The following is a 24,396-nucleotide window of genomic DNA, read 5'->3' as shown; positions in this document are numbered from 1 at the left end:
CGTTCATTCGTTCATTCGTTCATTCGTTCGTTCGTTCGTTCGTTCGTCCGTTCGTTCGTGAGGTAATAACGCGCTAGCAGAGGTGTCGTGTTATATACGCCCCTGCGTCTATCGCCCACCCCTAACGCATCGTGACTTCCCTCAGTAAAGGCGAGACTATTACTACTATAAAAGGCTGGATTAAATAGCGGAAGGGAAAAACCTTGGCTTCCAGAACATTGGATCAGCACGATGGTTATTTTTTTCCACCTGAAGACACTTCCGCTATGTTATCTTCGGCTCCCCCCAACACCTTCGTCCTCGTATAGTGTCTCATAAGATCAGGATGACCCGGTCATTATACGCGAATCGCTAAATACAGGGTGGGTATTATCAAACTGACGAATTGCATAATACATGGGAATTGCATAATATATGTGATATAAATAAATATGTTTCCTCTTGATAGAATGTTTAATTCGGTTTGTTAAAGAGAGCTCGATTTTGCTCAATTTTACAAAATTTATAGGTCGACCTTGTAATAAATTTTTCCCAACTTTAATTTTAAATTCAAACTTTAATTTATTTATTAATACTTTCGAAATATTTCTCTTAATTAATCTTTTATTTTAATAAAAACTTGATTCAATGTTTTTCCACAGCTTTCAAACTTTTGTACAATCTCACAAAAATTCTTAATTATATAAATTCATCTTAAAATAATACCTTTAAAATTAAAATAATAATACAATTTATATTTGAATTTACAAGACTAAATAAACTTTGCAACTTTATCTTTACTTAAATTTTCGCGAAAGAAAAGACCGATTTCAAATTTGCCAAGCGTACGCTTCTCAAGTTTGACGTAAACTTTACGAAACACCCCGTATACCGGATAGGTCCCGGTACCTCCAATTTGTTTTCTCATGAATACTTTCCTCCGATCCTGACGACGGCGTGAATGCACCATTCGCGCAGTCGCACTCGCAACAAATACAGACAGCCGCCAGGAAAGTCTACGAATTAAAATCCCGGAGTAAGCTTTCGCCACCCCTCTATTTCATATCTATCTTTCATTAATTTTCGCTTACATATTTGCGCAAAGAAATAAAAATTAAAAGTAACACCAATTAACATAAAAAAACGTCGCTTTAATGAAATTTATAAACGTCATATTAACATATTTTATCATAATTTGTTAAAAATATAGAATGTAGAATTTTTTGTGTAGTAATAATATTTTGTAATCAATTACACAAATTATGTAGCAATAATATCGCGAGAAACATGCAAAGAAATTGAAAGGTCCATAAACTTTAACTGAAAAAAATTTCTGATAATTTAAAGAGAGGAATCCTTAAGAGCTTGTGCCACAGACGGCTAATTACGCGAATCGGAATACAAGAAAGATAATATCATGATAGTATTATTCATCGGTCATATTTTAATGAAACGATTAGATTATAATTTCAACAGTTTTGACTTTATAATCCGCTATTCGATTCAGAGAAACAAATAATGAGCAAAAATTCGAATTTGTCGTTTAATCCAATTTAGCTGTTTACTTTAGAATTCAATCTGATATCTGATGGATATAAGGACGGATATCGAATATTGAAATTTGCGAGAAATAATCGCGCGAAATAATAATCGTTTTCCTCGCATCTCTGCGAAGGGATAAAAAATTCGCCTGAAATCTCGCGAGGGAGGGACGCATTTCCGTGATTCTCGTCGCATTCCGGGACATCCTGCGGGAACCATCAACCCCGTCGTGCACCCCCTGCACGGACAGCCCTGCGCGGCAGCACGTTCTCCACCACCTCCGCCGCCTTCACCGCCTCCGTACGGGGCTGTACATCGCGCGGGCATCGAAACGCGTCGAAACGCGAGGCGGTCGGATCGGACTCGCGCGAATCGATCGGCGGCCCCGCGTCGTCGTCGACGTCGTCGTCCTCTCTCAAACCCGCGGCGGCGATTACAGCGGCGTGTCCGCGCGACGGGGAAGCGTGCACGCGACAACACGCGTCGCGAGAGCATCGGGAATTCCGTCGTCGTTGTCGGTGTGGAAAGTCGCCAAGAGGCACGAGGGTTGGGAAAACGCAGGGCTCTCGTCTCGTCGGAAAGACGAGACTTCGTCTGGGAGATTCAGCCCTCGATTTGCCGGCTGCCAGATTCTCGAGCTGTGGAGGAAAGTGCGAAGTTTTCCCCTGGAATAGGAGATCGTGAGAGACGATGAAATCGACGACGAATGTTGAAATTCGGCGTCCAATAAATCGGCTGGCAACGGGTGTGCGTATAATAGAAATCGGTGCTTTAACTGACTAATATACAAATTGGAGAGCGATTCAGACAAGGGGAGAGGAGATTCGAAACATGCGAATGATTGGCTGTGCATGACTGTCCGTGTTTCCTGCGAAAAAAAAAATCGGCGAGCTATCAATTACGCTTGTTAAGCAAAACGATTAACGCTGTTAAAAAGGCTGAAAAACTGAACCAATCGATTTTAAATACCTTTTAAAAGTATTTTTTTTTTAAAGAGAGCAACAGAGAGAGAGAGAAAATTTGAACGAGAGGGTGAAAATGAAACGTGGGAGCGAGAGGAGAGAACAACGGCCGTATGTGTGCAACTGCTCGTATTTACCGCGCGGAAATTTTTGCTCTCTGTCAAAAAGTAAAACAATTCGCGCCATTGAAAAGCGAGACGCATTTGCCGCTGTTGAAAAATAAAGTCAGATTTATATACAGGAGTAAATTTTTCACGAACTCGTCCGTCACTTTCGAATATTTTGCCGTTTCTATGTGTTTTATATCGTATAGAATTTTCTCATATTTACGCGCACCTTATACATTTTATATCCCCCGACAGTGTCTTTTCCCTCGCGAAGGTCCTCGAAACGATACGGGGGATGATTGATCACGGCGGAAATTGAGGGCCAGCACGATAATAACGCAAGTATCGTGCGAGTATCGAGGTGCACGTCTCTCGAGCGATCTGTCATCGCCATTGTCGAATCGCCTAACGGCGGCCCTAAACCTACCTACCCCAAAGGGGTAGTAGCCCCGGAGGGACGATAATCCCCGCAGAGAAAGGCGGGTGGCCTCTCTCTCTCTCTCTGCTTCTCTCTCTCTCTCTTTCTCGTCAAAACGCGTTGCGCCATTTCAGCTGCGAGCTTCGACGAGTGCTTTAGTGTGCTTCGAGGTGCGCTTCCTCGCGAATTACACGAAGGGCGAAGAAAGAAATTCAACGAACATCAAAAGACCCGGTGATTAATGAGCGCGGGTAATTAAGAAACATTAGGGAAGGCTGCCGAACGACTCCTCGAGATTCTCGTACTATTCGGGGAGAGCGTGTCGCTCCCCGCCGCCCCCTCCCTCCCCGTCCCCTCAAGAGGATCCTAGCCGGAGGACATCGCCGCGGGGTTGGCGGTGGGAGGAGGCCGTCTACCTTCGAGGTAAGAGGGAGCGAGAGAAAGAGAGAGGGAGGGTGAAAGAGAAAGGAGAGGGGATGGGAGGCCTTTAGGGGTGGAAAATCGTTGGAGAATACCGTCGCGGTGAAATCACTCCTCTCGAACGCTCGCGAGACGATCAGACCACGAAGCATCCTCTGCCGGGCCGTCCTTTTGCCTGCCTTCGCCACCTCGCCGTTCGGGTGGAAGTGGAGGAAGTGGCTGTCTGATCTCGGATGGAATGACAATAAGACTCCCCTTTGATTAATCGACGGAAATAGAGAGAGAGAGAGAGAAAGAGAGAAAGAGAGAATTAGTCTTGTCGTCGCGCTCGAAGCGGCGGATTGTTTTGCAAGTGTTAAGAAGTTTCGGCTGCTTATAGAACCGGCTAAATTTAACTGTAACCGAGTAACTTGGTCGTAAATATAGCTATTCAAACGAGCGAGTGACGATTGCAGATAATTGCATTGTAATATCCACTTTTCCACGATTGTGTATGACTGAACGCAAGATCATTAAAGTAAATTAATAAAGATAGCGAGTAATAAAAAAAGGATATACCAGATCGACCTGTGGAGAAGGCTTCAACGTGCAAAAAGGAATCCCCGAGTGCAACGATTAATCAGGCGATTGTGATTAACGACCGGCTCGATTATCCCTTGATTTAAAGTGATTCGGATTAATCCCTTTCGTTGCATTTCGGGGCGAACTTTCCAGACGCGTGGAAACGTAGGCGTATGCGACAATAACGCGAATGATTTCGGGGGGAGACGGGATAAGTAGAGTGGATCGAAATTAGAATCGTGTGCAGCCAGTGGAAGAGGGTCGGCGCTTGATCAGGCGAGCCGGCCGGCCCCAGCCAGGCTGCACTACTAAAAGGAACTCGTTTGCTTAAGGAGATCTGTGTTTGCTCTACACACATGCACGTATATACAGCGCCTACACCGGTCTCTGCATAAAATTGTGCATTACAATCACGACAAAAAATATTGTCGAGTGTGTGTGTCTTTATTCAAGATGAAATAACGATGATGGCAACGATGATAACAACACGTCAATGCGCGCGTTAATGGTATTGCGAGAAATTTGTAATAATCGATCACGTATCATCGCAGGGGAAATATCGGAATTTCGATGCAGCTCGGATGTTTTTGTAATATCTGTCTTTGTTCGTGCCGCAACGTACGTCAGTTTGAAACGCAGTGAGTAATCTCGACCTCCATGCATCTTTCTGGACGAATACCGGGATGTAATCGACGACGATAACCGAACGATAACAAATCACGACCAAGTCAGCGAGAAAAATTGCGGAAAAGGCGACGAATTGGGACGCGACAGAAAAGCTATAGTTCACGAAGGACGAATCGGTGAAAAATAACGATGAAAGAATAACGTAAAATGATAAGCAAACATGTAACGAGTGGGAGAAGAAGAGAGCGCGATTGTGTGTAACAACGTGACCGAGGACAATAACGCTAAGAGAGGATAATCGAAGGCAATCACGTGGAAACATGAGCCGCTGTTGAACTTGATACCGTGACATAATCGAAAACGACGATATATTTTAGCAACGAATCGATCGGGACAGGACAAATATATAGCGACAGCAAAATAGACGAGAGACAACGTTAAAAAAAAACGTTTACAAGTTGGTGCAGAAGGTTTGTGCCCACATAAATTCTTATTTGTAGAGACATGTGTTATTATTTCTTTTATTAATTCTTTTCCTAATTTTTCTATAATTTCTTTTATTAATTCTAATTAGAAAAAAATATACTTTCTTATTTCTTAAATTATTTTAATCGCATTTTTATCATTTTAAAAATAATTCACAAACTCAAATCTTATTTTTTATCAATTTTAGTTAGAAGACAAATATTTTTTTTATTTCTTAAATTAGTTTAATTATTTTTAAAATAATTCGCAAATTCAAACTTTAATATTTAATGAAAGCAAAAATATTTCATTGTCTAATAATATTCTCTAATTCACTATTGATGCATAATTTTATATATTACAGCACATATAATTAACATAACGATTTAAGAAACAAAGTAAAGTGAAGAAAGTGAATCGTGACAGACCTTTTGCACCGACTTGACAGTGATACTCGACAGTGATTAAGAACGCGGTGAAAAAAGTGCAGATTTGTCGTCCAGGTATTTTCGATGTACTCCGACGACGGGCGCTCGAACTTGAAGAATTGGCGCTCGAGTAGGTGAGCGTATATTCTGCGTGTTCGTTCCGCACGCAAAATCGGGACGGGCAGCCGGAGACGAGACGGGACGGGCTCCTCTCGGTCGTGGAATGACAATAAAGGGACGGCGTGCCCGCGGGGTGCTATCATGCGGAGGACGACGGATTTGAGCGGTGCACCAGCGAGGTGTCCGGCGAAGGTGTCCCATCCCTTACGTGGGATGGCACTCGGGACGCTGGCCGAGATTGCGGTGAGACTCGTGATTAGCGGCTACATATTCGCCGTGGTCGTCTACGTAAATGCCAGCGGCAACTGGGATAAGGATGATGACCTAGGTACGTGAATCCTCTGACACGAACAATCGAGACCAACCAACCCCTGTCCAACTTGCCAGAATCTCACGTTGTTTATCCTTCCACCCGTAGACTACGTGTCCAAATTTTTCCGACCTTGTGTCTCAAAGGAGTTCCAGTGAGTTATCATTTTCTTGATACGACCGAAGCAATTGCCAGCATTACGTATTTCTACTCGGCAGGCTCGAGTTACAGAAATTCTGTTAAAGTGAAGTCCGCTTATGAAGTCAAATGATGAGAATGTACTTATTTACTCAGTAACGAAACAATGTTTATCAGTTAATTCTCAACGGACTCCTACTTTAATGGAATTTCATTTCTGAAATTGAAGATATCTTAAGTTTAGTTCGCCAGAAGTTCTCCAATCGCTAATTACTCGAAAACTATCGATGTTTCGATATTGTCGTTGAGGAAAAGCACCGCCGAGTTAATCGGGAAATACATTGGCTAAAAATTCATTCGGGGATTTTTTGAAGCTCATACTAGACTATCGGATATCATATTTTTACGAAAGAATGTAAAAATATAATGAAAAGTAAGAATGCATTCAATTTTTAATTACTAAGAAAAGAACGTTAATAATAAAAAAAAAGTATCGCTCTCTCATTTTTCTGCAAAAATGCCAGACAAGGAAGTGGTTATAGCCAAGCTTGGCGGTTCTCGCTTCCTTTGAGATTATAGTCGTACGATATTAAAGAAGAAAGAGAATTTACTTAATAAAGTTATATTAATTTTAATTTAGCTTCGATTGCTGCGCACATTTAGCATATTCAACATGGAAGTTCTATATTTTATGCATTGTACTCAATATGTATTTCATAAATGCATATTGAAAAGTGGAAAAACTGACAAAGTCACGAGATTGAAAACTGTTAGAATCTACATTTACAAAGAGTTATGATATTTTTTAAATGAAATTAGGTCGAAATGTGTAACGGCCAAGGTTGAATGCACTCTTAAAAACATTATAGAATAAGAAATAAGTCCTGTTAATAGCACGCAGCCTTCAAAAGAGCTTTCCCAATTTTTGAATTTATAATCTGTCCTTATCGAGCGGTTTATATAAAAAATGTCCTATTTTTTTCAAAATATTTTTGTCCTCCACAATTATTCGAATATCTCTCTTTCTAAAGTCCTATTTGAAGTTATTTCTATTTACATTCGCGCGTTGTCAGTTTCTATTTATATCTTTGAAATATCTTTTCTATAAAAAAATGACACGCTTTTAAATAGATGGAACAGATAATAATCGCGCTGATACGAGAGAAAGATGTTAAAAAAAAAAAGATAAATGGCTCGTAGCATGTACATTTTTCATCGGAGCGTCACAAACAAACGTGAAAACGATATCCTGCCGGAAGAGTTCGTATTCGTGTTACAGACGTCGTTCGATTGATGAAAATTGCGGCGTATCGGAAAACGGGAAATCAGACGCAGCTTGTTGCGCGATCGGACCGGAAATCACTTAGAGCGTGAAACCTGCTCAAAGAAATGTTACACAGCGTAATTATATTTCGCGCTGCGCCGGGCGGAAATTCTCCATTATGCGCGAAAATGAACTTCATTAGTGATATTTTTCAAGCTGCTTTCCGGTCGCTTTATTCGAAGCAGAGAAAGCAAAGCGGCTTTCTTTTTATATCGCGAGACGCGGACTCTTTCTCGCGCTCAAACGCGACGTTAAATTGAAAAGAGAAACGTCCCTTAAAAGATCTACACATTCGTGATGCGGCTCCATTTCGCGAAATGAATGCGAAACGATTTTATTCATTTAGAAAAGCCTCGTGATATTACTTCAGCCTAATTAGAATCGCGACAAATAGTCTATAGTCTAAAGAATAAATTTAATCTAATTTTTTTTTTCACCGCTAAATCTCTCTCTCTTCCGTATATTTGAATAATTTGTGTGTATTTGTCTGAATAACTGTACTTGTAATACTTTTTTCTTATTAATTTAATAACTCTCTAAGTTCTTTCACAACATGAAAGCTAACGTTACAGCTCATTTAACTTATTAACTATATAATTGATAATTCACAAAATGTCACAAGTTATTAAATGTAAATAGCCTTTAAAATTACATTAAAGTTTAAAATTGCATTATATTATATAGTAGCTCTGCACATTTGTTAAAATTATTAACTTAATTATTAAGCGACTTGTAATATTAGCTTTTTCGTTCTAAGAAAACAGAGGAGGTATATTGTAAGTAAAATTATTCAAAGCATGTTGACGTTAATGAGATTTAGCTACGAAAATACTAAAAGTTGTATTGTTGTTTGCAGTAAATTCCAAAGAAATTATTAAAAATCAAAGAGACCGAAACTTTACAACTCTTTAGGTCGACATTTAAATTAAATTAATATTATTTAATTCAGTATACAATTGTTTAAAAAAAATTATTTATGCCGAAGAAAAAATTCAAAGGCACTAATTATTGTTTATTGCGAAAAAACATGATTGATTTTATCGCATTGAAGTCGCATAGAGTCGACTTTGCAAGAACCTGAATGAAAAGAGCGTCTGATAAATAGACAAACGTGTAACTTGGAAAAATACAATCTTTTGATAGATAGATTCTTGATTTAATTTAGACATAAATAAGACAGGAAAGTCATTCGCCGACAACCACTGCAATATTAATCATCTTTCTTTCATGTTCTCAGTGTCCACGTCTAAGGTCAGCGCCGTACTTGGTCGTACCGCCACTTTGCCTTGCGACATTGAGCCGTCCACGCGAGAAGATCGCGTATACATGGTACTTTGGTTCCGCGATTATGCGGTGAAACCCATTTACAGGCAAGCAATATCTTACAGTGTAATGTAATCTATTCAAAAAAGTTTAAAGATTCAACGAAAAAAACCCATCTGTGTCTAAGAATCAATGTAATCGATAATATATAGAGTTATTTATAAAATTGATGAAAGATATATTACATATCTTTAATCCATCATATCTTTAATTTTAGCTTTCTTTTATAGAATCCTCGATTAAATAAAATAAAAAACCCATCTGTGTCTAAGAATCAATGTAATCGATAATATATGGAGTTATTTATAAAATTGATAAAAGATATATTACATATCTTTAATCCGTCATATCTTTAATTTTATCATTCTTTTATAGAATCCTCGATTAAATAATTATTAGTGAAAAGTCTTTCTTAAAATATTCAAGTATTATCTTTAATCCATCATATCTTTAATTTTATATTTTTTTTTAGAATTCTCGATTAAATAAAATAAAAAACCCATCTGTGTCTAAGAATCAATGTAATCGATACTATATAGAGTTATTTATAAAATTGATGAAAGATATATTACATATCTTTAATCCATCATATCTTTAATTTTATCATTTTTTTTATAGAATCCTCGATTAAATAATTATTAGTGAAAAGTCTTTCTTAAAATATCCAAGTATTATCTTTAATCCATCATATCTTTAATTTTATCTTTTTTTTATAGAATCCTCGATTAAATAAAATAAAAAACCCATCTGTGTCTAAGAATGAATGTAATCGATAATATATGGAGTTATTTATAAAATTGATAAAAGATATATTACATATCTTTAATCGATCATATCTTTAATTTTATCATTTTTTTATAGAATCTTCGATTAAATAATTATTAGTGAAAAGTCTTTCTTAAAATATCCAAACATTACGGATAGAAAAATTATGAAAAAGGTATGAGATAAAAAAGTGAGAGAATTATACGTATCTTTTCAGTTTTGACGTGCGGGGCCGGGCTTTTAACAAGGCCCTGAACTGGTCAGACAGCACCGCCGTAGGGCCCAGGGCCTACTTCGTCACCGTGACGAAACCGGCCGCCCTTTCCCTGGAGGCGGTTCAGCTGGACGACGAGGGGGTCTATAGATGCCGCGTAGACTTCAAGAACTCGCCGACCAAGAACTTCCAAGTGAATCTTACGGTGATCGGTGAGAGAAAACTCATTACCGTAACGACCGCTCCCCGTAACATCGCCCTGGTATGATTAACTGCGCTCCTTAACGCGTAAAACGCTTCGAGATCGTCCAAAGATCTCTCTCGCGGTAAGAAAACGGAGGGAGACCAGGGTGGAATATTAGCTGCAGTTAACGTTGGCCGATACGCGGTGGTCCTTTTTCATCCCGGGATGCAAAGTTAAACTTGCCGGAACAATCTCACCGCCGTTTCTCGCGGTTTCGCTAATTGAAGGGCCCGGCGCGGTCTAACCCATTTTTCTCAGAAACTTTGGGGGCGGGAATTAATCGAAATTTCATTTTTGCAACTTCAACAAATTAACTTTCGCGAGTTCCTAAAAAGACGGAGACTCTCGAAACCATTATCCGTCAATTATGGAAAGCGAACGCTTCATGTTCGCGATATTGTTCGCAGTGCCGCCGCATCAGCTGTTCATCTATGACAGTTCCGGGGTGCAGGTGGAGAGAGTCGCCGGACCGTTTCAGGTCGGCGTGGAATTCGGCTTGTCCTGCGAAGTGAGAGGAGGTAAGTTGTCATGTATTCTAATTCGTATCCTTGGATTTGTTCAGAAATTTGCAGAGGCGTATCCTACACATCTTGCGTTTCCGTTCGCGAGTTACTTACATTCATAATTACGTTTTCAATTGTATATGTACGTCTAAAAAGAAATGTATTCCAGTTATACATTTCTTCATCAGGAGGCGGTAAATTAGCATTAACGTACAGTTAATTAATTTCGCATGCAAATCGTGAAACAATTGTTTCCTTATAATCTCCCTCTTCTCAGAATTATCCTTGTTCGAGACCGATTAAAGTTAACGACAGAGACAAGAGGTAAAATACGGTGTTTCAGAAGGTAAAACAAATCTCTCCATATTTTAAAAACAGCAATGAATTTACCGTGCGCGATTCTCGTTACGCCTTTCCGTTTGTAGGATTTTATCCGTTGTATAATCCCTCCTTGAGAGAAATCAGGTTTCTCATTAATATGTTAAGTCGGAGATACGAATCTCGGCGAGAGAGTGTGACAAATTACCCGACTCGGCCAACATTACACGCGTAACCTCCGGTGTAAATCCCTTCCTCTCCCTCTCTCACGAGATCGCGTGAACAAATAAAAAGAGACGGAGAAAAAGAGAGAGAAAGAGAAAGAAAGAAAGAGAGAGAGAGAGAGAGAAAGATACATTGGTGGCCTATTGTTAGCAATTAAATACAAGCCCTGGCCTGCACTAAGTGGCCAGACTGGGTATTACGCGGGCGTGTCCGATCGGAGACACCCGGTATTAAGGGTAATTATGGCCCCCGGTGATTTGTCTGCTGTCACGCAAGCCTGATCGACAACGGTATGGAAAGAGAGGGGGAGGAGGAGTTAATTAGCCGCGTATAATTTCCGTTGCTTTCCGTGCTTTCGCGGGCGCGAAGGGAAACCCACGCCGGTGGTGAGCTGGCTGGTGGACGGCAAGGAGGTGAACGGCAGACTCGAGGAGTTCGAGAGCCAGAACATCGTCGTCAGCAAATTGACGGTGCCGCAGCTGCGACGGGAGCACCGCAACACGACGTACAAATGCCGGGCGACCAACACGCACCTTATACCGCCGCTGGAGAAGACGGTGATCCTCGACGTTTATCGTGAGTATCGCCTTCGGATCTTTATTCCTCCCGTGATATTAATGAAAAATATTTTCGCGGACGCGAAAGTGAAACTTGTTAATTTCGCTTATTCTTTCAATGGTGAATCCGATATACAGGGTGTCCCGAAACTAACGCTTTGATATTTTAAAGGCAGATTCTCTGGCCAATTTAAAAACGATTTTTCCTCAGCGAAAATGTCGCGGCACTAATAGTTTTCGAGTTATAAACGATTGAAAATAAAGGGTTTTTCGCAAACTAAGGCTTATGGGAATAAAATATTAATAAAGTCACATTCTTTAGTTAATTTTAGGTAGAGTTTACTTTAATAGAATTTTAATTTAAGACTTAGTTAGAAAGATACATGATGACAAAAATTGGGAATATGCAAAAAATAATGATCTCCCTCGACATTTTCGCTGAGGAAAAATCGTTTTTAAATTGGCCAGAGAATTTGCCTTTAAAATATCAAGCGTTAGTTTCGGGACAACGTGTAGAAGGCTGCAACGATTTAAAAATATATGTGCAAGAATATTCGTGCAAAAATTATATTTATTTTGATTCTCCTCTGCACTTGTGATAGCTAAATATGAGAACGATTGGTTTTTTAACTTCGAAGCGATGAAAAATATTGAAAAGTTAAGAGCCATTAAAGGATGCCATTAAAGGATTCATTTTAATTGCAATCATTTGCGCATTTTAAAAGTTATACGTATGAATAAGAAGAGTTTAGTTAAATTGAGATAATGCGTATATCTGACAAAAATGGCATTTATTTGCCGCAATATTGGTCATGCTACCTCTAATTATGCTTTTGCAAAGTTAATCAAAATCCCCGTAGTATTCAGCCTGTTAATAATTCACATTAGTTAAATTTCGACCGCGAAAAGTAATCCTTTCGCATTTACGTTATCGACTCGATAAATTATTGACAGGTTTGTTGAAAATAGAAGCGAGGTAAACCTGTTATATGGATAATTATAGCTTATACACAACCGTGAAAATAAATTTAATCTCTTCTTTTATTTATTCAGACGTAAATAAATTTCTAGAGATAATACCTTCCTACAATCATTTTAAATGAATATTTTTGTGTTGAAAGTGATATTTATAATCTTTAGAGAAATGATATTATCGTAAATACTTATATATAAATATTCTCATTAAAAATTACATCAAAGCATTTAATAAGTAGAAATATGGAAGGAAAATTAAGAAGTCGAAAGAGCTATCGGAAAAAGAATTCTCATTCTTAAACATTAATTGACCTCGAAAGTATGGCAAACTTCTAAGTTTCGACGTCGAGGCATCGATTTTAAAATTTTTAGAAGGAATGAGAAAACGTCCGTATCACTCGCAATATCATGTAGAATAAAAATAATTCGCCATTGATTCTAGTAAAACCGCTAACCGTGAAGATACTGTCGAAATTAACGGTCATGGAGACTGAAAAGGACTACTCCATCACCTGTGAAACGACAGGCTCGCACCCCCGCGCTCGCATCACCTGGATCGAGGGGAACGAGACGTTTCGGAATGGCAAGGTCGATATAACGATATACTTTAAAGTGCGATACCTTGTGCGATTTTTTTCACCTTCTTTTCTCGAAACCGACTCCAAATTATCCCGTCTACCAATCACCGAATTTGCCAGCAGATGATGGAGAGCGGCAACGCGTCGGTGGTTTTGAGCACGTTGATATTCTCACCCGTTCCCGACGACCACGGAAAGATCCTCAAGTGCCGCGGTGAAAATCCGGCACTGACGGATGCGTACTTGGAGGACTTCTTCAAGCTAAATGTCGTCTGTAAGGAACTCTCTCAAAACTCGGCGAATACAGGTTACGGTTATATCGCGAAATCAATCAGTCGCAATTAATATATCATGCTTCTCAACATTTCTCAAAAATTAATTAGTATACACTTTTAATTTTGCGAAAAAAATCTACTTATCGTTTGCAAGTAATACGTTATTGATGATAATGTTTAAATATATGAAAAATTTTATCGATATAATCGATCAATTGTAATTTTGCTTGATTAAAATATATATCTCGAAATTTTTTCGAGAAATAATCAAACATTTGAAATCGATCGAAAGATGTAAAAAATACAAATACGAATAACATTCGGTAAATCTTGTTTTTTCTGCCTCAATCAGAAGTCGTAAATCTGTTACACGAATAGTCGTATGTCTTATTGATACTCTCTTGCTTTCTTCGCGTGTTCCGGCGGCTTTAATATTTAACGGCCACTTTTTTCGGGATCTACCGAAATATTTCATTACATACGTACGATTGCATTACATAAAATATTAAGCTTCTCGAAAACTTCTCTCCAGTTCCGCCCAAGGTACAGCTGCATCTGGGCAGCACCCTGAACGCGGAGAACATAAAGGAGGGCGATGACGTGTATTTCGAATGCAAAGTCCGTGCTAATCCAGAGCATCACAAAATCACCTGGCGCCATAATGTAAGTCCACAATAATAAGTCTAATTTATTTAGTTTAATTAATCTAATTTATTTAATCTGATTAATCTGATTAATCTAATTAATCTAATTTATTTAATCTAATTAATTTAATTTAATTTAAAATATTCTATGAAATCTCAGTGTTTTTCTTTAGAATTTCGATATAATTAATTTTTATTTTTCTCGTCAAAAAAAGTATTGAGTATTTGATATGTTTGAAAAAAAATTCCAATGAATAAAAAATAGAGGTCTGAAAATGATATATCAATTTCTTGTTATAAGAGAGAGTCAATAGCGATTTTTTTATTTCAATAAAGATCAATAAAGATCAATAAAGATCAATAAAGATCAATCTGAGACTTGATACTTTATAAGAGATCTTTTAAGATGTTATCTGTAACTTCTAAAAAGCCAGATTTTCGAGAAATAAAGAAATTCATAAGAAATAAAATCTTCATCTTCGTTTTCCTCTCGATTTCCATAAAAAATGCGAGAGAGATTTGAAAAAAAAATATATACTAAATCCTAAGTATATGTAATGTGTATCAAATATTTATGGGAAAAAGAATTCTATTGAAGGACTTTTCTCTACTTTCTGGATGAGAACAGTTTGAATGGTGCGAAAAATTTTACACGATATCGATTTGCCACCTTCCCTTTTCTTATATTACCAAAGAAATAGTATAAAACGCTATAGTATAGAACGCTATAGTATAGAATGCTATCGTACCTTCAACCTCCGTGTTAAAAGCGCTAATCCATCAATGACAGGGCGCGATGCTGACGCAAAACTATTCGGCTGGTATCATCATGAGCACCCAGAGCCTGGTTCTGCAGGGTATAGGTCGTGACAACGCGGGAAATTACACGTGTCTCGCCAGCAACGATCGCGGAGAAACGACGAGTCCCATTGTGAATCTGAGAGTACAGTGTAAGTAAATACGCAAGTTCGATTTTGTAAGTGATCCTCTCGAGAAAGCATAACTTGGCAATTGAACGTCGGCGAGTCTAGACAATTGATTTAAAAAATTGAAGCTTCGCTATTTAAATAATACAGAGAGATATTTATAGAAAATTCATCATACATATTTTACATAAACAGATTTAAATATCTAAATACGTGTTATTTATCGAATAAATATTTATGTACATGCATAAATATTTAATAGATATTTGCATTACGAATTAACAGGGAAATCTATATAAAAATAAATTATTAAAATACGTCCGATTAAAAAGATACATTATTGCGGTAAAATTCACCTTTGACCTTTTCACACATCACTAAAAGTTACATTCAACGTGAGATACAACGTTAAATTCCTCCTGTTTCTGTTCCGGTAAACTCCAAAATACGCGTTACACAATATGCCAACTGCGCGTAATTGTGTTCGGTAGCGGAATATCACGGACGTCAGATATGAAGGATTACATTTTAGAAGCCAATTTATTTTCAACCCTCCTATCCAAGCCCTACGGCGAACAACATAATTCTACCGATTAAGGGCGAATAAAACGGCGCTTAAACTCGTCATAATCTCACTCGAAGTTTTGTCGATCGATAGCGGGGATGAAATTGTTTCGTCTTTCGACAATTTCATTTCGACAACTCTTTTTTTCCCCTGATAACGTGTGTACGAACCTCTTCTTTTTTCCTCCCTCTTGACCAGTCGCGCCGGTTTGCAAGTTGAAGGAGGTAACGATCATCGGGGCCTCCCTGGAGGAATCCGTGAAAGTGCGCTGCGAGGTCGACGCCGATCCCAGCGAAGTGGACTTTGTCTGGGAGTTCAACAATAGCGGCGAGAACTTCGAGGTCGCGCCGGCCAGGTTCGACGGCAACAACGGCACCCTGAGCGAGCTCGTCTACACCCCCGAATCCGAGAGGGATTACGGCGCTCTGACCTGCTGGGGTAGAAACGCGATAGGGAAACAGGAGACGCCTTGCATCTATCAAGTCATTCCGGCAGGTGATACATTTATCGCATCACGAGAAGAGAAAGATGGGATTTTCATCATTTTTTTTTTTAAAGTCAGTATCTTTCTTCCTTTTATATCTCGGAATCGAAATATGAAAACTTTTTATCTCATTTTCGCTTTTAGAGAGAAATATATTTTATGTCTCGAAAATGTATTTAAATGTTATACGTATTTTCATGTGTGACATAAACATATGATATTTAGATGCTCGTATTTGAAATTCTCGGCGCGGATATTGTGCTCTTTTTTTTTATCCGACTCGCTTATAGTAGGTTTCTCGTACACGGTGTTTTGTAAATTCGAAAATATTTATTATAATATTAGTTTTCTGCAATGGAGTATTATTTTTTACTTATCCCATTACATTTTACTTAAATTGTTTCTACTTTGTACCTGATTCGCGTTGAATGCCAAGGGAGATTCTTTTTTATTTCACATATATCTTGATTTTTCTTCTTGCGCCTCTCAACAGAGAAAATATATCGAGAATTCTTTAAAAGATGAAAATATCTATCTTATTTTAATATAAGTAAATTCTTGAATAAAAACTTTCAAATAGGAAGGAAATAGGAGAAGGTATGTAAAAGCACGCAAAATCGTTTTCGTGACAAAAACGCGTTTGTGCAGTGAAACCAAATCCCCTGAACAATTGCACCATCAAGGCGTCGCTCAATCAGAGCTCGGAGATCCTGGAGGTCGAATGCGTGCCAGGATACGACGGCGGGCTCCACCAGGAGTTTCGGCTCGAGGCTTACGAGGTATTGACCGGCAATCTTCGAGTGAACGCGTCCAGCGTGTCGGCCGATCTGCCGATCTTCCGGATCGCCGTGGCTGATCTCCTGCCGGCCACGCACTTTTACCTGGTGACGTACGCCGTGAACGCCAAGGGCCGCAGCGAAGTGTCGCTCCTGGAGGACATAATGCTGCGAGATTCGGAGAAGCATACAGGTAATTGAATGTTAAGAAAATTGTTGTTGTGCAAAAAAATGTATTTTTTACAACTTCAAAATTTATTAAATTCTTAATCTATAACTTATTACATCTATAACTTTTCTTTTCATTTCCATTTAATATATAGCAAATAAATTGCGTATATTTTTAAAAATCTGGTCTCTATCGTATTTATAACAGTAGCAATAAGTAAAAATGATACGTCGATAAAACATTTTTATATAGGTACTATCAAATCGTTTTCGAGAGAGAAAACTTCTGGAAAAATAACTATTTTTCTATTTTCTTTTAAAAAGAATTATTAGAGTTCTATTTTCTTTTAAAAAGAATTAAAGAATAATCGATTCGATTTGAAATATAAACATATTCTATATCTTTTTTAAGAAGATTTTTATAAATCAAACAAAATTGATAACATTCTATAAAAAAATTTCCTTAAAAAATGGATCGATAAAAATCTATTCTGTATAATTTAATTTACAATTCGAAATTGATGAGTAATTGTATTTAAATTTTCGATAGAACTATCAAAAACAAATAATAAAACTTTTTTAATCTAAATAAAACTTAATCTAGTAAAACTGAATAATTATTTTGAATTAATACTTTATATTTCAAATTCTGTTCTATTTTATCAAAAAAGTATTTGAATAATTGATTTTTTCGATTAAGAATATATATGTCAGATATATATTTATTTTTCTCTCTCTTAATTTTCAGTGGAAAAAAGATAATGTTCATATCGTAACTTAGGATTTTACAACAGATTTAACATGTTTTCACTATCATTCACACATAATTAATAATATAATTGATTTTAATGACAATTTTTTTAAAATTAAGCTTGTATATAATTCAAAATACACATATCAATTATTTTAAATTAAAATTTTACATCTTAAGCTCTGTTCTAATTTATAAAAAAAGTATTTGTGGACAATTGATTTTTTCGATTAAGAATATATATATATATATATATATATATATATATATTTTTTTTTCCTCCTAATTCAGCGGAAAAAAGATAATGTTCATATCGTAACTTTGGATTTTATAACAAATTTAACACGTTTTCGCTATCGTTCACACATAATTATTAATATAATTGATTTTAATGACAATTTTTTCAAATTAAGCTTGTATATAATTCTATAAAAATATATACATATCATATATCGCGTAGGAAAAAATATTCTTTGACATGACAAGGAACGTGCCAAATCCATTATGCGACACAGAATGCATTCGCTTACAGATACCGGAGTCAGCATGCTGCCATTGATTCTTCTGCTGATCGGTTGCCTGCTCGCTTTCGGCGCGACGGTGATCTCGGTGATGCTGATGATGTATCGACGCCGCGGCACCACATCCCCGGTGCACATCGAACCCTATATGAAACAGCCAATAATCACGCCGCCGGACTCGAGGAACAATTCGATGCTGGACGTGACTCACGGCGACCACACGTACTTCGTCGAGTATACGCTGAAACAGGTCACCGATTACGCGCTCAATAATCAGCCGGATATCATACAGTCGCCGCAAGGTAATATGCTGTCAGGGAACTGCCACTTTTATTTTCCCGATCTCACTTGATCCCATCGAGTTCAATATCCATCGCGACGAATCGTCTAAAAAAGAAAACCATGTCACACGAGAAAGAAAGAGAGAGGGGGAGAGTGTGAGAAAGAGATGGAGAGAAAGAGAGAACTATTTTAGAAATTTATAGAATATTAGAAATTAGTACTATAATATTTCTGTTTCTCTCTTTCATTGTTTAAAAGAGTTTTATTAAATTCGTCATGTCGTGCTATTTTGAAGCACAACGATATTTTGCAATGGATATTCTTGTCGAATAGCGATTTCTAATTCGATTTGCATGACGGTAGTAAGAATTACATTCCCTTAAGCTTCAAATAAGAAACCAAATTCGGGAACTGCTTGTATCGACATTAAATCAGTTTTATTTTTTAATTCTGCCTAGCTTCTGTTCGCAATATTTCATTTAAATCATTTGAAAATTGTATACTAATAAGGTAAAAATACAATGCGTGGAATTTCAGACCAAGACAAAATCAAACGCGAACCACAACTGTTTTTGCCAGTGAGACCAGACACGTTGTTTGCGCCCTACGATATTCATAAGCAGGGGCTGCAGACGAACAGATGCAGCGTAAGTCATTCCAAAAATTATACATTTTTATAATTCTGCATTTTTTAAATAAAAGAACAATTGAGATATATATGTATGCGTAAAACGAATGACACATTATTACAATCAATAAATTGATCCTCCGCGTTGAATGTCATATTATTATTAATATCGACATCAAATGCGTTCTGTCGCATCGTAATTGAAAAAGGAAAGCTTTACTTTAATTCTTGTATTAAAATAATCTCGAAGATAATAATTTATCTTCATAATGATAATTTATCTTGAAAATAATAATTTGTAACAAGTGTATGACATATATTTTTGTCTCAATTCTTTCTCATTAACGATTTATTATTTCCCTATATAATATTTTCTACAATTATATCTCAGTAGAAGAATTAAAGTGAAGTGTGTCTTTGATTCTTTCTTCGACACTTTAAGAAATAAAGTTTCAATATATATAATTCGAAACTCCGATTTAGAAGATTAGAAACTTAATCTACCGTAGATTGAATTTCTATCGATCGCTTATAAATTAAACCAGATTAAACCAGCTACCTCTAAATTCAACTAGCCAATCTCAATTCAACTGTAACGCAGTCTGTTATGAATAATATCGATCCATTGAGACAGTTGGAGAAAAAACAAAAATATAATCAACATTATTTTGTAATCAACAAAATGTTTATTCAAATCTCGTAAAAAAATTCTCTCAAAATTCCTTGATCTTTCAGGTATTTTCGAATAAAATTCCAAGTAAAAAGAATATTTTAAAGATTTTTTGGTGGTTTTTAAAATAAATTTTTTTATTATATGTGTTTTTTAATGTTTTTTTCTCATACAAATATAGAGAAATATAGAGCTATTTAAGTTTCAAATGCTAAATTTGCAAATATATTGAATAGCTTTCGCAAACATACATATAAATAAATTTTTCACTTGCATAACATTTTCATTTTTTAATAATTAAAAATTACAAAATTACAATAAAGAATATATATTAATTGCATATTCAATGTTTTATTAAAATATTGAATATATAAGCAAATATAAAAAATGTATATTTATATTTTTAAATCCATAATTCATTCGGTTTATCAAAAATCACTTATAATATAAAAACAAACTTATCAAAGAGAAATTTTTTTTAAATATTTACTAAGTTTCAATAAAATTCCATGAGAATTCTTTTACTTTTCCAGGTACAAAAGATCTCTCTGAAAATTCCAAGTTTTCCATGCTTTTTCAAGCAGTATAGACATACTTCAAACTCTAAATTTTCTTTTTTCTTTGCGTGATGTCAGCCATATTAAATACGCTCGATGTTTTTTCTTTTCCTGACAGCTGAATCCATTCTCCGCAAAATCCTGGGAGCCTATCAGCTTCAAGGCCGATCGTAACTTGATGAAAGAGATCATCATCGCCAATTCCATACCTGGCCCAGAGAGCTGCGTGTAAACTCGATCGCAGGAGTGAATCGAGACGCCAAACACACACACATACACATACATATATACATGTACACACGCATACATTACATAGCACAGGACGATCGATTCCGAAAGCCTGAAAATTGTATCGCGCGCGTCGGTTGGACACACGCGGTTATCAACGCAAAGTCAACGAATCTCGTGTCTCGCTTGTTAACGCGCGCCGGTGACATATCACACGATGACGATATCGTAGCAGATAACATACATATCAGCATATCGTAGCATATATCGTGGCGCGCCACGATCTCTCCCGAGATCCCCGGGAGTTTAGATCCCCGTCGATCCAGCGCGAGACCGGGACGAGGAGTCGCGAGTCGTCGCGACACGACCTAGTCGCATAATTTAACCGAACGCTACACGTGGTGTACTATTCCAAGTTTAATATATTTTGTGTCAAGTCTTGAAACGTCTCGTCATTTCATAGCGCCGTTCATCATCATATCCTATTCTCTCTCGCTTTATACATATATTGCTTTAATTCATCCTTGTGCATTGCTAAATCAACTTTGTATATTTAAAACAAAAATATTTTATATAACGCAAACTCATTTATATGTATATTTTTGTCTCCTAGATTTTTATTTTCAGCTCATTAACATCTCTTAATTTGCGTATCTGTTCTATCTTGATAAGTGATATATTATTAATGTGTGTGTATGTATGTGTGAGACATGTCCAAATACATTTTCTATCGCTTCAGAAATAATTTCCTATTATAGTTTGTTATAATAATACACACAATCTAATTTGCTCTTTAATTTAATAAAATAGTTTAGCCATCTTTTCTTAGATTCGTATTATAACAGTTATATATGGACTTTCAAAAATAAAATAAATATTTTATTTTTAAAAAAATCTAGTTTTGTGTATCACATATAAAAATATGTTTGAATATAATATTTATTTATATTTTATATATAATTTAGCTCTCTCCTTGTGGAGAGGAATAAATATTAAAGAATCTTTTATCGGAAAAAAATATATATTTATTCAATATTTTATAAAGCAACATACGCATGTACGTGTATATGTATCATATCAAATATACTTGAAACTTTGAGTTTTGTCTCTAACGATAAGACAAAAGCAACATTTAGCAAATCTCGTATCGTATACAATTTGGTAAATATGATATGAATATAAAATAAAAAAATATAATATTGGTACACCAGAGGAACAGCTGATGCATGCGACTTAAAATAACGAGCGTTTGGCATGCTTGTATCTAAGAGTCGACGCGAAGCAGGTACGACTGCTTCCGCAAGCAGTCGCACCCAGGAAGACCCCGTATACCAGAGCGGACCAGACTATCACGCCAACCGCAGCAGCCACCAGTATCAGATATGCTCGATGACGAAAACGATGTAGAATCCTCAGCACCCACTTGCGGTCTACCAACGCTCCTCCGAGAGACGCCGCACGATGCAAGGATGCGGTCTGGAAAGATGCGCGGTTATCAGAGAATATCCGGTTATATAATCATTTAATTACTTAAAAAAGAAGGTAATTTTTGTACAATACTAGTCTCTTTTCTATTATATATAATTATAATATAAGTGCAATATAATTATACAAGTGCAATATATATATATTATAATACATTACACAATCTTTTAGAATTATAATTATAGTATAATATATTATAGTAATTTTTTATAATTATAAAATTTTATAATAATTATACAATAATATATTATAATAATTTTGTAATGTATAAAAAAGAAAACGATATGATTGATTAAATCGATTAGATTTTGATAATGTTTATAATAATTTTTTATAATTATAATAATATAATAAAACATTATTATTGTTATATATTATAATTTGTATAAAAAAGAAAACGATTTTGTTGATTAAACCGATTAATAATAAGAGAGAAATCTACCTCTACATTCGCGTTTATCTTTCCGACAGTCCGGTTTGCAACTGTAACTGCCTTATGCGTTTCGTATACTCCATCGTACTCTTCATCATACGGTTGCCGTGTTTTGCCTTCTTCGTATATTTCATCGTCGTGCGGCATCTCGTGCATTTCATCATATAATTCGCGGACTTTATCGTAAGATACTTCGTTCATGTTAATAGGCATTTCGCTACGAGTCTCTTCGCATACTTCATCCCGTGCTTTGCTAATGGCCAGGTAGCGTTCGTGCTGCATATGATTTTTTTTACGTATATAAAATTATTGTTAATGCGATAAAAAACGAAAAAAATTGGAGGAATTTTGGATAGGAAATTATAATTTTTTTTACGCTTTTACTGTCGTCAAATCGTCGTGGATTTCGTTTGTGAATCTTAAATATTTTTCTAACTAAAACGAGATTATATACATAAACATACAAGTGGTTTTTATTGTAAATTTTTTTATAGTAAATTAAAACAAATGCAAAAAAGAGGCGAAGAAATACAAGAAAGCTGTCGAAAAACGAATAATCTCTCTATTACATTCTATCATTATAAAAAAATAATATTTTATTAAAGTTTGTTACAGTTAAGTTTATTATAGTTAACACAAGAAATGCCTGAATAAGCTTTTATAGTGCATTATATGACAGTATAAACAATTATAAATATATAACGATAAAAAGTTTTCAGCATTCTTTCCCCGTCTTTAAAAAAAATTATATTTTTCTTGTAAAGTTCGAAGGATATCTTCCTTTTACTTTCTTTTTCATAATACAATATATATAATTTGTTTTCAGATACACTTCCTCTTTTCTAAATATTACACTGTAAATTACGAGACGCTTCGAATTATCGAATGCAAAGGCAAAATCAACATGCCTTCGCAAACGGCAGGATGTATCTTAAAACAAAGGGAGAGAGAGAGAGAGAGCGAATGACATTCTCCAAACAGTGCAAAGGATAATTTTAACACTGCCAGGGGCTTTCGAAGGGGATCAATAACATCCAATTACGGAAATACCCGGAGATTCGTACCTGCATGTTCTGTAGTTTACTTATTTGCTGACGGACCAGGCGAACCACCTTACATTTCGCATGTTGACAATTGACCAGGAAAGCCGCGAGGCTCGTCGTCTGCTCGTCCTGCTCCAGATACTGGCAACCGGCGCATGTATGCGCATCGCATATCATTTCTTACGCTGTATAAAATAACTTCTCGCGATGTGCGCGAAGGACGATTTAAAGGGATCATTTTTTGTAGGATAAAATTTGCCGAAGGCGGCTGAAGGTACGGCTGAATCATCATACGTATAAAATGAACAGCGCGATCGTCTTTTACGTCGAAGGTTTATTATCTTTATCCCTTCAATCTATTTTTCCTATTTGTATTTTTATGCTATCTTCTGTAAAATGATGTAAAAATGATATAAGAAATAATAATCAATAATATATAATTTTATTATATTATGATATATATGTAATATTATATAATTATAATTATTTAATTATATTATAAATTAAATATATGATTATACATATAAATTATATCATAAATAATTGAAGTTATAATTAGTTATATGTATAGTAATAAAAAATCTTTTGTATCTAAAATGAAATGAGCGCGTGTTTGTGTGATACAAAATGTATCACGCAAAGATATAGAAAAGATAGAAAAAATACAGAAGATATAGAAGCTATTTTATTATTATACATAATCTAATATTATATAACTAATTATAACTTCAATTATTTATGATATAATTTATATGTATAATTATATATTAATTTATAATATAATGAAATAATTTTATATATATATATATATATATATATATATATATATATATATATATATAATGTATAAATTCAAC

At 35.9% G+C, this 24,396-nt stretch overlaps 2 protein-coding genes across 5 annotated transcripts; one reads left to right on the top strand and one right to left on the bottom strand.

Annotated features, from left to right (window-relative positions):
• The first annotated feature begins 1,852 nt into the window (after nt 1–1,852).
• Side-iii (sidestep III) lies at nt 1,853–21,023 on the top strand. Of its 4 annotated transcripts, none has more exons than XM_083091657.1 (16): nt 1,853–2,268; nt 4,541–5,086; nt 5,446–5,957; nt 8,639–8,771; nt 9,707–9,915; nt 10,355–10,465; nt 11,363–11,569; nt 12,968–13,113; nt 13,227–13,377; nt 13,911–14,041; nt 14,813–14,972; nt 15,712–16,008; nt 16,646–16,966; nt 18,225–18,515; nt 19,033–19,142; nt 20,469–21,023. In XM_083091657.1, exons 3-16 carry the CDS (start codon nt 5,771–5,773, stop codon nt 20,580–20,582), a joined length of 2,568 nt encoding a protein of 855 aa, XP_082947783.1. In that variant the 5' UTR covers nt 1,853–2,268; nt 4,541–5,086; nt 5,446–5,770; the 3' UTR covers nt 20,583–21,023. The 4 variants fall into 4 exon arrangements, with proteins under 4 accessions (XP_082947783.1, XP_082947782.1, XP_082947784.1 ...); XM_083091656.1 differs by having other exon boundaries at nt 3,808–5,086; XM_083091658.1 differs by having other exon boundaries at nt 1,853–5,086; nt 5,585–5,957.
• A 581-nt stretch (nt 21,024–21,604) lies between these two features.
• LOC145967055 (uncharacterized) lies at nt 21,605–23,845 on the bottom strand. Its single transcript, XM_083091660.1, has 3 exons — nt 23,561–23,845; nt 22,506–22,772; nt 21,605–22,054 (listed from the first exon to the last, which is right to left on the bottom strand). Exons 1-3 carry the CDS (start codon nt 23,714–23,716, stop codon nt 21,812–21,814), a joined length of 666 nt encoding a protein of 221 aa, XP_082947786.1. The 5' UTR covers nt 23,717–23,845; the 3' UTR covers nt 21,605–21,811.
• Between the last annotated feature and the right edge of the window lie 551 nt (nt 23,846–24,396).

Source organism: Camponotus vicinus, unplaced genomic scaffold (assembly GCF_025532165.1).
Source record: "Camponotus vicinus isolate PSW18456_S1 unplaced genomic scaffold, iyCamVici1.0 SCAF_2, whole genome shotgun sequence".
Lineage (NCBI taxonomy): Eukaryota > Metazoa > Arthropoda > Insecta > Hymenoptera > Formicidae > Camponotus > Camponotus vicinus.
The sequence above is the reverse complement of the archived record's forward strand: the minus strand, read 5'-3'. Positions and strand labels throughout refer to the sequence as shown.

Coding starts and splice junctions, on each gene's coding strand:
- Side-iii (XM_083091657.1), top strand. CDS start 5,771: ATGCGGAGGACGACGGATTTGAGCGGTGCACCAGCGAGGTGTCCGGCG. Junction 5,958..8,638: donor GGATAAGGATGATGACCTAG/GTACGTGAATCC, acceptor TCATGTTCTCAG/TGTCCACGTCTAAGGTCAGC. Junction 11,570..12,967: donor GGTGATCCTCGACGTTTATC/GTGAGTATCGCC, acceptor CATTGATTCTAG/TAAAACCGCTAACCGTGAAG.
- LOC145967055 (XM_083091660.1), bottom strand. CDS start 23,716: ATGATATGCGATGCGCATACATGCGCCGGTTGCCAGTATCTGGAGCAG. Junction 22,773..23,560: donor GTAAACTACAGAACATGCAG/GTACGAATCTCC, acceptor AATCATATGCAG/CACGAACGCTACCTGGCCAT. Junction 22,055..22,505: donor AGATAAACGCGAATGTAGAG/GTAGATTTCTCT, acceptor GCATCTTTCCAG/ACCGCATCCTTGCATCGTGC.